Raw genomic sequence first — 16,477 nt, 5'->3', positions numbered from 1 at the left:
TTCTCCCGCCAACACGCCCCTAAGGCCAGGGCCGCTGCGCACAGGACGCGCCAGCTGCCTGACGAGTCCATGAGCCGCCACATGAGGGGGGGGGAAGAGGAATGTTCCATCATACCATTAGTCCTCCCTAATGGCGCCGGTGGGGAATGGAACATTCCGAGTCGCTACTCCCCCCGCCCCCGTGCTCCATGGGCCAACCCGCGCATGCGTGGTGCGGGGAGGAGGGTGAGGCGGCGCGGGACTACTCAGTCGGCGCTCGGCGGGAGATGCGAATGGAGGGGTCGAGCGGCTCTCCTTGCGTCATGGCCTTCCGCGCGCGCGGCAGCGACTGCAGGTCGGGAGGAGGCAGCGGCCGGGCCCTTCCCGCGGGGGGCGGTTGGGGAGGTGGGAGATGTGGGTGGGGAGTGCAGGCTCTCTGACGCTTGTCCCGTCCCCGCAGCCCCCCGGCGCCGCCGCGCTGGGCCCACGGCAGGAAGCGCGGAGCCGACGGGAAGCAACGGAAGTCGAGCGGGCCCGAGGACGAGGGCCAGCCCCGGGCCAGGCCGGCGGACGACCGCGCTGAGAGGTGGGTGCTCCTCGGGGCCGGTCTCTGATGGGGTCGGGGGAGTGGGGGTCGCGTGGGTGGCTGCACAGCACAAAAGGAAACACCACCAGGCGGGAGTGAGGGGCCTGTTTATCCAAGGGAGACACGGGATGGGTCTAGTGAAACGGACCGGGGGTGTGAACAGAGGGACAAGAAGACCTTGCAGTTCTCCCGCCCAGAGCTGCCTCCCAGTTGGATGTGTCGCTAGCGTACGCAGGGCCTGGAGGGGGTCGGATATCTCACCAGCCTCGCCAGGGCCAGGAGGACCTGAGACTGCATAAAATGGTGGGAGGAGAGAGCAGTCCTGTGGCCAGGAGCTCAGCAGGAGGCCCTGCAGGAGGTGACCCAAGGAAAGAAAGGGGCTGGTTTGGCAGGGCTGATGGCCTGTACTTCATTTGTATTTGGATCCACTTGTAAACATCAAGAGCCAGTTGTGACCCTGGTGCCCCATAGTCCTGACCTGTTGCCCCCAGCGTGCAGCACGGAGCCCCTGGCAGGCTGGAACTGGGCCAGCCTGCAAGGGGAAACCCACAGTTTCCCAAGGTTTTTTTCCTTTTAAAGGAGAACACATTTTTAAAAGTTTGCTGATCCTTTGTTTTCTTTGTTTTTTTTTTTAAGCTTCTTGCCACCAACTTTTGGGTTGAGACATGGGTTGAGAAACTGCTCTAGGGGCCTGCTACACGTTCAGGCTAAAGCTGAGTAGCTGTAGAGCTGTTCTGTATTTTAATAGCAGGAATAGGCCTTTTAATCATGCGATTGTGACTTTGTACACATTGCCAGTCTAAATTTATACAATTAACTGGCCAATCACCTAATAATGCTGAGGCCTAGCAGTAGATGGTCACCTTGCTGGGGTCACCTGACCCCCAGTTGTTTTTCCTGCTTGGTGCAGGGGGCTGCACCCGATGATTTTTTCCAAGGTCCTTTCCAGCCTTATAACCTATAAATCTATATAAAGTTCAAGTCAGCACGGGATGTGCTGCTGGTAGGGAGGGGTGAAACAGCATGCTGTAAAAGGCAGGCAGGGCCACCACACCACTTCCCTCCCTTGCTGGACTGCACCCTGTGCCTAAGATGCTCATTTTAATCTGTGCTTCACACTCAACACTGGCCTCCAAAATCAGGGATCATCCTAGGAAAAACAAAACGGATGGTCACCATAATCCTTGAGATAATCATAAATCATAGAAAGAGTTGGAAGGGACCTCAGGAGGTCATCTAGTCCAACCCCCTGCTCAAAGTAGGACCATCTCCAACTAGATTATCCCAGCCAAGGCTTTGTTGTGCTGGGCCTTAAAAGCTTCCAAAGACTACCTCTAGGTAACTTGTTCCAGTGTTTCACAACCCTCCTAGTGAAAGAGCTTTTCTTAATAGCTAACCTAAACTTCCCTTGTTGCACCTTGAGGCCATTGCTTGTTGTCCTGTCATCTGCCACTACTGGGAGTGGGTCTAGATCCATACTTTTTGGAAACACCCTTCAGGGAGTTTAAGGCTGCTATTAAATCCCCTCTGTCTTCTTTTCCTAACACTAAATAAACCCAGTTCCCTTAGCGTTTCATCATAAGTCGTGCATCCCAGCCCCCGAACCATTTTCATTGCCCTCTGCTGGACTCTTTCCAACTTCTCCACATCCTATTTGTAGTAGGGGGCCCAAAACTATACAGTACTCCAGATGTGGCCTCACCAGTGCAGAATAAGCAGAATAATCACTTCCCTTGACCTGCTGGCAGTTCTCCTACCAATTCAGCCCAGTATGCCATAAGCCTTCTTGGCACCAAGGGCACACTGCTGGCTCATATTCAGCTGCTTGTCCACTGTAACCCCCAGGTCCTTTTCTGCAGAGCTGCTGCCCAACCAGTCAGCCCCCAGCCTGTACCGGTGCATGGGATCGTTCTGTCCTAAGTACAGGACTTTGCATTTGTCCTTGTTGAACCTCATGAGATTTCTTTTGGCTTAATCCTCCAATTTGTCTAGGTCACTTTGAATCCTGGCCCTAACCTCCAGTGTATCTACTGCTGTGCCTCCTTCCCCCCGGCATGCTGTCATCTCCAAACTGGCTGAAGGTGCAATCTATCACCTCTTCTAGATTGTTAATGAAAATGTTGAACAAAACCAGCCTCAGGACTGACCCACTCCACTTGATATCAGCTGCCAACTAGACGTTGAGCCATTGATTGCTACCTTCTAAGCCCAAAGTTCTAGCCAGTTTTCTATCCACCTTACAGTCCATTCATCCAGCCTATACTCCCTTAGCTTACTTGCGAGAATGTTGTGGGAAGCTGTATCACGAGCTGTGCTAAAGTCAAGGTATATATTATGTCTGTTGCTCTTCCCATACCCATAGAGCCACTTATTTCATCATAGAAAGTGATCAGGTTGGTCAGGCATGCCTTGCCCTTGCTGACTCCATGCTTACTGTTCCTAATCATCTCCAAGTAGATTCTTTAAGGACCTGCTCCATGATTTTTCTAGGGACTGAGCTGAGGTTGACTGGTATGTAATTCCCTGGATCCTCTTCTTTCCCATTCTTAAAGATGAATACTATATTTGCCTTTTTCCAATCACCCAGGACTTCCCCCACTTGCCATGAGGTTTCAAAGATAATGGCCAGCAATCACACAAGCCAACTATCTCAACACCTTCAGATGCATTGCATTTGGCCCCATGGAGCTGTACACATCCAGGTTTTCTAAGTAGTCCCTAACATGTTTTACCACTGAGGGCTGCTCACCAAGCTGCAATGCCTGGTGCAGTAGTCTGGGAGCTGACCTTGCCTGTGAAGACAGAGGTAAGAAATGCATTGAGCACTTCAGCCTTTTCCTCCTCACTTGTCACTAGGTTGCCTCCCCCATTCAGTAGGAGGCTCACACTGTCCCTGACTTTCCTCTTGCTACCAATATACTTGTAGAAACCCTTCTTGTTCCCCTTCACATCCCTTGTTAGCTGCAACTCCAGTTGTGCTTTGGCCTTCCTGACTTCATCCCTGCATGCCTGAGCAGCATTTTTATACTCCTCTCAAGTTGTTTGTCCAAGTGTCCACTTGTAAACCTCCTTTCTTTGGTTAAGCTCACCAAAGAGTTCTTTGCACAGCCAAGCTGGTCACTTGTATGTTTACTATTCTTCCTGCACATCAGGGTTTGTTCCTGTACCCTCAGTAAGGTTTCTTTTAAAATACAACTAGGAGTCTCTTGGACTCCTTTTCTCCCAGACTGGTCTCCCAGGAGATCCTGCCCATCAGAAAAGCCAAATCTGACTCCTTCAGGGAACTGAAGTCGAGGGTCCACATTGCTTCTCTCCTTCCTTCCTTTTGTCAGGATCCAGAAGTCAATTATCTTGCCCTCTGCTTCTACACCGCCCCCCCCCCCACCACCACCACCAATTCTTCCCTGTTTGTGAGCAGTAGATCAAAACTAGAACGGCTCCTAGTTGGTCTCTCCAACACTTGCACTAAGGTTCATCTCCAGCACTCTCCAAAAACTTCTCGGATTGCCTAACCAGTGCTGTATTGCCCTCCCAACAGATATCAGGGTGATATGAAAATCGCCCATGAGAATCCGAGCCTGTGATCTGGAAACTGCTTCTGATTGTCTGAAGAAAGGCTCATCTACCTCATCCTCCTGGTCTGGTGGCTTATAGCACACAGCCACCACAACATCACCCTTGTTGCTCGCCCTTCTAACCTTAGCCCAGAGAGACTTTCAGCAGGCCTGTCTCCCAGCTTCATACTGGAGCTCTCAGCAATCATGCATAATGTGCAGCTCTTCTTCCTCTTCTGCCCTGCCTGTCTTTCCTGAACAGTTCATATCCATGCATGACAGTGCTCCAGCCATGTGAGCTCCCACCATGTCTCTGTTATTCCAATCACGTCATAGTTCCTTGACTGTGCAAGGACTTCCAGTTCTTCCTGCTTGTTTTCCAGGCCCCATGCTCTTGTGTACGGAATGGCTTAATGCTTTAAATGCTTTGTAAAGCTGAAAGGAATGTATCAGTTTTCAGTGGGATGAAGGTTGCAATAGATTGAAAGAGTATATGCGCTTAGGCCTATCCTTTCTTGTAGGTACTGCAATACATAACAGATATAGGTGGAGTAGATATTTAACTGTTGTGAAGTCATGGTTTTGTTTAAATGGAAAACAGATATTATTAAATATGGTTTAATTAAATGGTTAACTTAAAAATATTTACATCCCTAGTTAGTATATGGTGTTGTAATTTCAATTTAGCAGTAGAAAGTTAAATTGTGTGGACTGTCTACAACAGTAGTTTTCAACCTAGTCCGCAGACCTCTGAGCTTTCGCAGACTCTGTCTAAGGGATCCACAATAGATGACTATGGTCAATCAAAAGTGTGTGAATACCCCCACTTACAATCTAAAGGCATCTGCACTTCCATTCAAAATCTCTAAAGGGGTCCACAAATGGAAAAAATATGAAGACCACTAATCTACAAGGCAAATTTTCATCTCTGCAACTCTGTTGCCATTGAGAGTACAAAGTTAATAAGTGTAAGCAAAAGTCAAAGCAAAATAGATGTTGCAATCTGTCGCTATCGTTCTGTTGTGAAAAGCAGACCTGCACCTTTAATGTTCTTGCTAGCCTTCTAGAGTAAACCATGGAGTTGGGTGTATCCTAAGCTCTGTCTTACATTTCAGTGGACTGCATAAGGGATTGACTGCCTCTGTGGTGTTTGCTTGAAAAAATAGAATTTAAAACTCTTCTTGAGATTGCAATGAATATGACTAACTATTTAAATGTTTAATAAGGTTACAGGCAGAAGAATTGTTATAAGATCTAGTTTTCATGCAGGCTGTGTGCTGGTTTGTTTTAGCTTTACAACACCGGAGGGCCCTGGGCCTTTATCAAGGTGTTCAGACTGGGGAGCTGCAGCTGAAGATGAAATGAAGACCAATGTTAATAAAGAAATTGCAAGGTAAAGGGAGTGAGTGGGTTTATTGGTTGGCTTACTAAGAAAAAAATCAGGTTTGTGGTATGGGAATTAAATTATAATAATACTCTATAGCAGAGGTTCCCAGGCTTTTTCTTACTGTGTACCCCCTTCCAGATTTACCAGCTGCCTGCGTACCCCTATTAACACATTTTCTATTTTAGCCCCTTAAATGCTAGTTGTTATAATGAAAATTATATCTGCCATTACACAGTTTCTCCCATGTAACCCCCCAGAGATGTCTTGAGTACCCCTAGGGGTATGTGTACCACAGTTTGGGAACCCCTGCTTTGTAAAAATAGGTATGACGTTTATAGATACTTTCTTGCACTTCAGCATTTTAGCAGCAAAATCAAAGAAATGCCATTTACCTGTGATAACGGGACTCTAACTCTGATTTTGTGTTCTCATGCCAGTTTAGTCTAAGCAGAATTGTAAAAAGTGATGTAATCTCTTCCTATAAAATAGTGACTAATATTGCTGAGTTTCTGATGCTGTAGCACATTGGTCAGCAATTCTTGTTAGTGATGAGCTGTAGTAACCCAGTTCAGATCTGAGGCAGGCCAGCGCTTGGACCCTGCCACATTGGTGAAGCTCTCATCCTCGCTGCCACTTCTGTCTGAATCACTTCCCCTTCCTCTCCCCATCCTTTACCAGAATGCCAGAAACGCCCCCCAGCTCTACAGGCCAAATCCAGTGCCTCTGTAGGCTGCAGGTTTTCAATTATTTGTTTAACAAATTCCGAATTCTCTTTTCCTGAGAGAGAGTCCATCCCTTACTTGCTTGTCTTCTAGGTAATTGCTTTAAGGGTTTTGGAGTGAAAATGGTGGAAAGATAAATCTCCAGTTTGGGGGAAAGGTAAATCTCCTTGTAGGTTTTTTTTTTTTTTTTTTTTTTTTTTTCCCCCCCTCAGTGCCAAGAAAAGTTTAATACATTTGAGTTAAACATCACAAAATCTCTAAAGATTAATAACATGAATGTTGGAGAAATCTACTCCATTGGAAACTACTTGAAAGTAACCTTAATTAAGTTGCATTGTATAAAATCTTTTCTAGATATAGAAGAAAGCTTTTGATAAATGAATTTTCAAGAGAAAGGAGGTCCTCTTCTGGAAGGTAAGCATCATTTGATCTCTAGAAACCTAAAAAATATTCTACAGTAATTGCTTGCTTGAATTCTTTGCATGTTAGGTATTCCTTAACACTCACTTGATGTAGCGTGTTTTCATAAACTTACTGGAATATTATAACTTGAGTGTTTGTTATAAAAACATTGTTTTACATAACTTCTACTGTAACATATTTTTGTATTCACTTTTTTTTAGTTCTGATTCAAAGGAGTCTACTGTAGCAGTTGAACTTGAGACGGATGAAGTGGTTCTAACGAGAAGGCAAAAACAGATAAATTATGGGAAGAACACAATAGCATATGACAGATATATTAAGGAAGTTCCAAGGTAACTTTTTTATTTGAGGAATGAGGAATCTTATGTGAAAATTTGTGAGCATCTGGCTTTCTCTTATATTTGCATTTAGGCCAGATTTCAGACAGATTAGGTTCACTGAAAGCTATATAAATGGTATGTTGTCACTCACTTTTCCAGAAGAAACCAGAATCCAGGGCAGTGGTTCTCAACCTCATTAGACTCAAGATACCACTTCCATAGATTTCATAGGTTTTAGGGGTAGAAGGGACCTACTAGATCATTGAGTCTGACCCCCTGCCCTGGGCAGGAAAGAGTGCTGGGGTCAGATGATCCCATCCAGGTGTTTGTCCAATCTCCTCTTAAATACCTCTAAGGAAGGGGATAGCACTACCTCCCTTCAAAGTGTATTCCATATTTTGGCAACCTTCCCTGTAAAGAAGTTTTTTTCCTGATGTCCAATCTAAATTTGCTCTCCTTTAGTTTGTGACCATTGTTTGTTTCTAGTTACCCTCATGGGTGCCCTGGTAAACATCGTATCCCCCTATTTCCTGTTGTCCTGTCTGTTGTGTCTCCTCTCCTCGCCCCCCCCCCCGAGTTGAGATGTCCACAAGATCATCTCTCAGGCTTCTCTTGCAGAGGCTGAAGAGATTCAGGTCCTTCAATCGGTCCTTGTAGGGTTTTTTTCTGTAGGCCCTCCTTTGAACCTTTTCCAGGTTATATCTAGATTCCTCTTGAAGTGCAGTGCCCAAAACTGGACGCAGTACTTCAGCTGCAGCCTGACCAATGCTGCATAGAAGTGAAGTATCACCTTCTTAGACCTCTTTGTGATGCACCTACTTATGCAAGAAAGAGTACAGCTAGCTTTACTTATTGCTTAATCACATTTGGCAACTCGCGTTCATTTTGGAATCGACTACAACTCCAAAATCCCTTTCTGCAGTTGTGCTACTTAGAGTGGTACCTCTCAGGCTGTAGGAGTGTTGATGATTCTTCCTCCTCAGGTGCAACACATGGCACTTATATTTGTTAAATTGCATCCTATTCTGTTCCGCCCACTTCCCCAGCCTGTCCAAATCTTCCTGGATTCGCTCCCTGCCCTCTAGTTTGTTTACCTCACCCTATACCTCGTCTGCAAACTTGGACAGGGTGCTTTCTACTCCCTCATCCAAGTCACTGATGAAGATTTTGAACAGTACCGGTCCCAGGACAGAGCCTTGTGGGGGACTCTGCTGCCCACATTTCTCCAGGTAGAAACCAGTCCATCTACCACCACTCTCTGGGTGTGTCCCATAAGCCAATTTTCCACTCACAAGATTGTAATAACCTACAATGCAACTGTTCAGTTTATTTATAAGAATTGAGTCCAACCCTATGTCAAAAGCCTTTTTAAAGTTAAGTAAATAACATCTACCTTTGTTTCTTCATCCAAGCACTTTGTGACCTGGTCATAAAAAGAACCCAGGTTAGTTAGGCAGGATCTGCCTGCTATGAACCCATCCTGGTTGGCCCTTAGCATTATTTTACCCGCTGATTCCCCCAAAAATGTTATCCTTAACAATTTTCTCAAAGGTCTTGCCAAGGATAGAGGTGAGGCTAACTGGCCTATAGTGACCTGGTTCCTCCTTCTTCCCTTTTTTGAAAATAGGGACCACATTGGCCCTTTTCCAGTCCTCCAGGACCTGCCCTGAGTGCCACAGGGGCTCAAACAGTTGTGCCAGTGGTTCCACTATGATTTCAGCTAATTCCCTAAGTACCCTAGGATGAAGATCATCAAGGCCTGTTGACTTAAATACATCCAACCCCTCCAAGTGCTCCTTTACTAGGTCAGCATGAGCAGTTGGTATCTATCTTGCGCTTACCTAAAGTCCCATTGGGATGCATGCTTGTATCCATGTCCAGGAACATGGATGCAAAGAAATCACTTAGGAGCTCCACTTTGGCCATCCTATCTGTTACCAGATGCCCATGTCCATCTTGAAGGGACCCTATGTTACCCTGCACTTTCATTTTGTTTCCTATATATTTAAAGAATGACTTTTTGTTATCCTTAACTTTTGCTGCTGGCCTAAACTCTGTTTTTTGCTTTGGGCCTCCTCACTGTTTCCCTGTAAGCTCGAGCCAAGCAGGTATACTCCTCCTTTGTGGCTGCCCGCTGCTTCCACAACCTATAGGCCTCTCTTTTCCCCTCCAGGCTCTCCTGGATTTTCCTGCTCAACCAAGAGGGTTTCTTTCCTCTTTGGCCCCACTTTGTGTACTGGGATGCTCCATTTCTGTTTCTGTGAGATCAGTCCCTTGAGAAATGCCCACCCTTCCTGGACTCCCATCTCTCTGATGCTTTTGCCCGTTGGTCCTTCCCTAACTAATCTCCTGAGCTTGTTGAAGTTGGCCTTCCTGAAGTCTAGCACTTCAACCCTACTAGTTATCTTTTCCACCTTTTGCCAGACAGTGAACTCTATCAATAGGTGGTCATGATTCCCTAGGTTACCTTGTACCTGCAGATCCCCCCCTAAGTCTTCCCCTGCACCAAATCTGGTAAGGGATACTGGAGACGTTTACCTCCTGTGTTGGGTGAAGGTACTGTAAGCAGGTTAGAAACATGCGTGAACGGGCAGACCTGGCTGCCTGTTTCTCCCAGCAGGCGTCTGGGAAGTTTAGGTCACCCATGACAACCAAGTCCTTTGAGCACACTGCCTCTCAGAGCCTTCTCAAGAATTCTAGGTCTGACTCATCTCCCTGTTGTGGGGGTCTGTTATAGACCCCCACTAGCAAGTCCCTTTTCCCAACTCCCCTGTAATTAGACCCATAGTACCTCAGTTGGCCCTTCTAGGCCCAGCTTAACTACAGAATATGTATATTGCTCCTCAACATAGAGAGCAATGACCCCCGCCCCTTTTTTTCTCCACTCTATCCTGTCTGTACAGCCTCAATGCCCACTGCCCAGTCATGGGTTGGGTCCCACCGAGTTCGTTAGCCCAACCAGGTCAAATTCTTTGTTTGCAAGCAGGAGTGCAAGTTCTTCTTGCTTGTTTCTCCTGCTCCTAGCATTAGGGTAGAGACATCTAAGCTCCCCACTAGGTACCCTTAGTACTTCCCCATCTTGATGCTTATCAGGGCCCTTGGTACTTACCTGGACTGTTCCAGCACCTGGCTCATGGTTTGTCATTCCTGGCCTCACCCTGTCATCAACATCCCCATCCCCCGACAAATCTAATTTAAAGCCTTGCATAGGAGATCAGCCAACCTGTAAGAGAACAGATTCTTACCTCTTGGAGAGAAATGTAGCCCGTCTCATCAAAACAAGGCCCTATCTTGGAAGTACAGGTCGTGGTCAAGGTCACTTGGAATATGCCAGCTCTTATCTCTTGTGTGTTTGACTACAGACAAATACCATATTTTCTTGCATACACACTTTGAGAATACAGTATGAACCTTGTTTTTTAAAAAGCAGAGCAAAGGAAAAAATATTTCCTTGTAATAACTTAATCAACAGCAGTAAGGGAGCAGAGCCAAATATCCAAATGTTCTGCTTCTTGTGAGTTGAGTGCTAATTCTTCTGCCCCTTGCCAGTAAACATGAAAGTAGACTGTTCTTGTGCTATTCCCAGCAGTTGTTTGGGGTTTTCGGGGGTGGGGGGGCAGGGGAGTGTGTTGTATTCGGGGAGGAAGAGGCGCCAGAGAAATGGAAACAAAATGGTAATAGAGCATTTCTTTGTTGCAAGTTGGACCCTAAAAGATTAGAATGTTTTTATATTTGAAATTTCTGGGTTTGTCTTGGATATTGTGTAGATGTTTGCATACCTAGTGGCACTAATATTGAGTGCCACTACAAGGATCTAGATGACTCTTAGGATCAAATAGCAGTTAGCTTTCAACTTAAATGCAAAATACACATTTAAATGTTTATTCCATTAAAAAAAAAACCTGTAGGAACTTAACTTTTATATATGGATTTTGTATATGTATCATTTTAAGGGAGGTACTGTTTTTATATAGGGTGCATACAGATGTTTGGGGAGGTTAATTGTAAGTTAGCTTCCTTCCTTGCAGATGCTGACTTCCCCTTCCCACTAGCCCTCCCTTTCCCCCTGCCACTTCCTACTTACCTTGCATCAGGTGGCCATTTTTAACTGGTCTAGCCCCCCTGAATGGCTGTACCCAGCCATAGTGGAATTAAAATTCTCTCTTGGGTCTTAAATTTTGCTGCCAACTTGAAAACCTAATATTGCACTGAAGTATTTGATCATTTGGATTTCTCCCAGGATTGAGGAAGGAAAAACTAAAATAATCCTTTTCTCCATGTTCATGTTTAAGAGCAGCACTACCAAGCTGTACAGCAGTTGAGAATAGCACTTCATATGCTTGTGACAGAGAAAACAACAAATTGTATTGTGTGCTAAACCAGTAAAGACCAACCCAAGGCATTGAGTCTGAGACTTAATTGGCTTCCACTGCTAGACAAACTGAATTGTTTTAAAGATGGGTTTAACATCGTTTTTTCAAGTTCTCATGACAATTTTCTAAATAAATAGGTGTCATCGAATACCAGGGGTCCATCCCAGGACTCCAAACAAATTTAAGAAATACAGCCGTAGATCCTGGGACCAACAGATTAGACTGTGGAAAGTTGCTTTGCATTCTTGGGACCCTCCTGCTGAAGAAGGATGTGACTTGCAAGCAATGTAAGTATCAATTATGGGAGAGGTTTTTTCTGTTTCATAGTATCTTGGGGCTTAGGGTCGGAAGAGACCTAAACTTCATCCAGTCCGATGCCCTGCCCCAGGCAGGAACGGGTGCCGGGCTCATATCACCCTATCCAAATATCTGTCCAGCCTCCTCTTGAAGACCCCCAAGGTAAGAGAGTACCATCTCACTGGAGAGCCCATTCCAGAGCCTGAGACTGTTTTGTTTTTTGTTTGTAGTTTCTTTAAAATGTTTGACTACAATATGACTTGTCTATAAAACTTAGTCTTACGCATTTATTTCATCCAAATTATTTAAACTGAGGAATGTAGAACGAGAAAACTGAAGCCTTAACCCAACGGCATAGAACAGTAACAAAGGCTAATGAAGGTATGGAAGAACTGGAGGGCGCAAGGCAAATTTTTGTTTCTTTACATTTGTTGTTTGTCTGCCTCAAACATACTGGTATTGTGCTCTATCGCAATCCTAAAACAGGTTTGTGAAGTTTCTGCTCATGTCAGCTTATATTAAGAATGTTTGTAAAGAATGCCAGAAGGAGATCCTAACTCAAAAGCTGATATTGTGATATTTTAGTTAAAATGATTATTTCATTGTGTGAAACTTAAGCTATAGTTTAAGAATGAATTTTGTACATTCAGACTGCAATTTTTGTTTTCCAAAAGTACAGTAATCCTCAATGTGGGTTTATGTAATTCAGCGTCATATAGGAAAATCTGTAAATGGAAGGATTAGACTAAATTTCCCTGTATGACATTTGTCTTTACTACTTCATCCTGTAGTTCCCTGCCTTGTTCAAATTTTTCTACACAGTACTGATTTAAATTCTTGAAGTCTGGTGCAGCTTGTGCAGTGAATAAGGCAGTATCCTTTGGAACACAATGGGTGTATCTACACATGTGCTTTAATGCACATTAGCCTATTTTGCATATTAAAGCATCACTAATAAAAGTGCTATTTAGTTAATACACATTAAAATAGGCTAATGCACATTAAGCATCACTTAAAAACTGTGCTGTTTAGTTATTGCACATGAAGACAGGCTAATGCGCATTTTCTTAATACCTCACTGTGGAGGTGCTAGATTTAATGCGTATTAACTAAAGTTTAGTAATATACGTGTAGATGTGCTTAGTTACTGTGTAATAAGACAAATAATGCGCGCGCGCACACACGCGCACACACACGGAGGAAAGGGCAGCAAAGGTTATAAGAGCAACCTAAATTTTACCATTTCTGGCTGTTCACAGCTGAGCACTTGAAAATCTTACGAAATGGTGTGGTACATTTTAAAATGCTGAAAGTATGCAGCACAAGCAGCAGTTAGAGAAGAGAAGGTTGTCTTTGTAGAAGTGGGCTGCTGCTGCTGCTTGAGGTTACCCAGTCTATGAGCCAACTTTGAAGGCACTCATAGAGAGAGAATGTGGCCTGGCTAGCTTGCTTTCCTTACCAGAAGGTAGTTAAGGTTTAACTGTATAGTAATTTTTAAATCCAAAACTATTGATTTGAACACAGTAAATGCTTAGTTTCTGAATTGCCTGTTCAAAACTGCTTTTAAGAAAAATCAAAGCATTTGATTTGGAAGCTGTTGTGAGAAGCCTAGTTGCCTACTTTACCTTAGTAAACGGGGTGGTGAAGGGGTCATGTCTAAAGATTGAAAACAAATGCTGTTACTAGGAGTGCTGTAAAAAGACAGGCGAGAGAGCTTTATTTTTATTCCCCAATTTCCGGCAGCTTAGGAATTGGACTTTCTTTTTGCTGCAACTTTCTGGGAGACAGATAAAGAATTTGGGCAACACTATCTGCTCTTCCTGTGTTGCTCTAAATTTCCTCTGGTGGTTGTTGACAGCCCTCAAATAGTCTGCTGGCGATCTTTAAAGAGCGGGTACAGTTAAAACTTGTGTTTAGAATATAATATTATAACTTTCCTTTTTTTATAGGACTCCTGTTGATCTTGGTGAGATGGAAACAGAATCCACAGCGAGTAATTCTGCTGAGTCTCAAGCAAGTTCTCAGGGCAATGATGTAAGTATAATTTTCTTTTGAACTATTAATTGAAATTACTACACATTTTTAAACCTGCACTGATCAAAACTAGCATTTCCTAAGTGTCAGTTGTCCAGCAGACTATCTATCCAGGGGTGTGAACAGACAGTTTTTAATTGTTCTCTGGAGTCTGTGATTTTTATTTTAGTTTTAGCCTGTTAATTACTACCAAAAAAGTAAATAAATAAAAGGAGGGGGGAGATGAAGAGGAAAACATTTTGGAAGCATTAAAGTATCACTGATATAGCAATGATTTTCTGAGCTCCAGAAAATAATAAAGAGTAGCTGTTAATTGCATTCTTCAAATGTTAACATTAAATATTTCACTCCAAAGTATGCAAGAAAGGAGAGGTTGCTGTCGAACAATTCATTTTGGCTAGACCATATCAATTAGTGAGGCATGATTGGTCTAACTTTCAAAAGCTGAACTCCTCACTAAAGTCTGAATGACAACACAAGTACTTTGTCCCCCTGTGAGCAATAAACCGCAGTACAGGAAAGTGTGTTGCACTGTCCTAGTCCTGCTTCCAGGCTTCTTCCTCTGATGCAGTGCATGCATGTAGTGCTGTAATGTTGTACCCGAGCATCTAACCAATCCCTAAGTTTCAAGACTGTGCCTTTGCAGTTGTAAAGATGGTGATATTGTAAACACTTACTTAAACCTTTTCAGTTTTAAACTAGCTTTGGCTTATTAACACCTAAAATGTAATATATTAATAAAACTGTATTCTAAATAAGTTGCAGAAATAATGAATCCTGATGGTGAAATGTGAGCTGCATTCTGACCTTGTTTATTCACTAATTGTGTTTTAGGATACCTATTCTGGCACTCCCACTAAGGTTAGACATGTTGACTATCAAGTGGAAGGTGAATTTGACCTGGAGGCATGTTTGAGTGAGCCACTTAAAGATTTCAGTTCTGTGAGCTAAACAGCATTCTTTCCCAGGAGTCTGCACACGTTCTTTTTAAAGATTTGGTGGCGTATTAACAAACTAGGTGCTCTCTACTGGTTGATAATGAAGTTTGAACAAAGTTTAAGGGTTGCTTCCAAAGTTGTGGTTTATTTTAATTATTTTTCTGGACCAAATTTGTCAAAGAATAGAACTTAAGTTGTGTAACTTCCAGTTTGTCTTTTTAATATATGTATATGAGCTGTTTTTATAAGACTTTTTATAATAGAAACCAGCCAGACTGCTGCCCTTCAGCAAACTTAAGTAGCTGGGTGAACTATCAAGTTGTTTTTCCTGTCCATAGGTGAGTTTATAGTTTGTGCTATTTTGGCAGTCAGCAGAGCAACGTCTTATCCTCAGAAAAAGGATCAGGATATGCAAGTATATTTGAGCATTTGTGCACTGCCCTGCTGCATGCACTGTCTTGACCACAAAGGCCTACCTTTGAGGTGCTTCTTGAAGCCATGGCCTTGGAATCATGCTGCCAATCAGTGTTGATAAACTGAAACTTAATGCAGCTAGAGTGGCCTATATTAACGAGCTTATGAAATGTTCTGTCTGGAGGTAGTTTGCAGCATTGCCTAGTCCTTAATGTTTTTTACTTGATAATCCTATCAATGACAGACCTGTGGAAATGGTTTTGTTCTAAAGGTTTTCATTTTGCCTGACTTTCACAAATGAGAGAAATTCACTTAAAATGCTCTTTGGAAAGATGGGGAAAGGAAATAGTGCAAGATAAATGGGGTTTTAGTGTAGTGAAAGAAACAAGGAAGCAACAACAACAACAAAATCCTGGAATTGTGGCAGTAGTGTTTTAAGAAACAGTAGTCATTTGGTACTTGTAAATAGTCATGGATATTCAATTTGTTTAACACCTGCAGGAAAAAAAACATCTAGGGAAAGCGCTTGACTTTTTTTTTTTTTTTTAACTGCTTTAATGTAAAGCTGTTGTAAATGATACCTTTTTGTACAGACTTTCTGCTGAAAGCAGTTAATGTTTCTATTGCTTTTTGTATGAGATGGTGTTTTTAAAAAAATAAATGTACATGTAACTTAACCTGTGACTTGTAATTCTCATTTCATGCTTCAGTTTCCTGTTATCTGCCGTGGCGCGCGCCCCCCTCCCCCCCCATCCCCTGGGTTCTTGACAAAGCTGGATCATCGTGACCCATAGGTGTGTCATTATGATTCTACATAATAACTTCTCCTTTTTTAAGTTGTTTCAATTCGTTTTTTTAACCTAGGAAACTGCAAGTTTGAGTGTCTGGTTTTTTTTTCTTGACTCTCTAATGTAGTTGTAATATCAGAATGTGGCTGGCTTGTACATATGTATTAGTAGAGACACTGCATAATTAGTTCTTTACAGGACCCTGGTCTTATTCAGTGGAGCCGTGTGATCTGGCCGGGAGGATGAATTGGGGTTATGTACTGTACTGAAGGAAGTTGTCCATAGGACTCCCATCACACTTCCTGCAGAAGCTGGATAGTGTGTGGCTGGATTTTGTTCATGAGGCTAATGGCTGCAGAAAGAAAGGATGATCTTGGAGCTGAGACTTAAATGTTAACCTGGAGTACTGGATTCTGTCCTATCCTCTTTCAGAGTTCCTTTATGATGTGAAGAAAGTTGAATTACTTAAATAGGCAGGTGATAATTAGGTGTTCTCATTTTCTGGGTGCCAACCAGAAGCCATGGGCCTGCGTATATACAGTTGCAGCTGATCACTGGGAGCTGTGCTTTGAACGTTACTATATTTAATGCTTAAGTGTTCTGAAAAAATCGGGTTATAGGTGCCTTTAAATCAAAGACACAAAATTAATGGACACTTAGTT

At 43.4% G+C, this 16,477-nt stretch overlaps 1 protein-coding gene across 1 annotated transcript; it reads left to right on the top strand.

Annotated features, from left to right (window-relative positions):
- Nucleotides 1–213: 213 nt before the first annotated feature.
- LOC149870002 (histone RNA hairpin-binding protein-like) lies at nucleotides 214–15,728 on the top strand. The gene is made up of 8 exons (XM_090035390.1): nucleotides 214–334; nucleotides 440–565; nucleotides 5,411–5,512; nucleotides 6,583–6,642; nucleotides 6,852–6,983; nucleotides 11,482–11,631; nucleotides 13,591–13,675; nucleotides 14,510–15,728. The coding sequence occupies exons 1-8, from the start codon at nucleotides 267–269 to the stop codon at nucleotides 14,624–14,626; spliced, it is 840 nt and encodes a 279-aa protein (XP_089891516.1). The 5' UTR covers nucleotides 214–266; the 3' UTR covers nucleotides 14,627–15,728.
- The last annotated feature ends 749 nt before the right edge of the window (nucleotides 15,729–16,477 follow it).

The sequence above is a fragment of the Crocodylus siamensis genome, chromosome 2, assembly GCF_052110815.1.
Source record: "Crocodylus siamensis isolate JL-2025a chromosome 2, ASM5211081v1, whole genome shotgun sequence".
In the NCBI taxonomy this organism is placed as follows: domain Eukaryota; kingdom Metazoa; phylum Chordata; order Crocodylia; family Crocodylidae; genus Crocodylus; species Crocodylus siamensis.
Note: the sequence above shows the minus strand (reverse complement) of the source record. Positions and strands in the feature narration are given on the sequence as shown.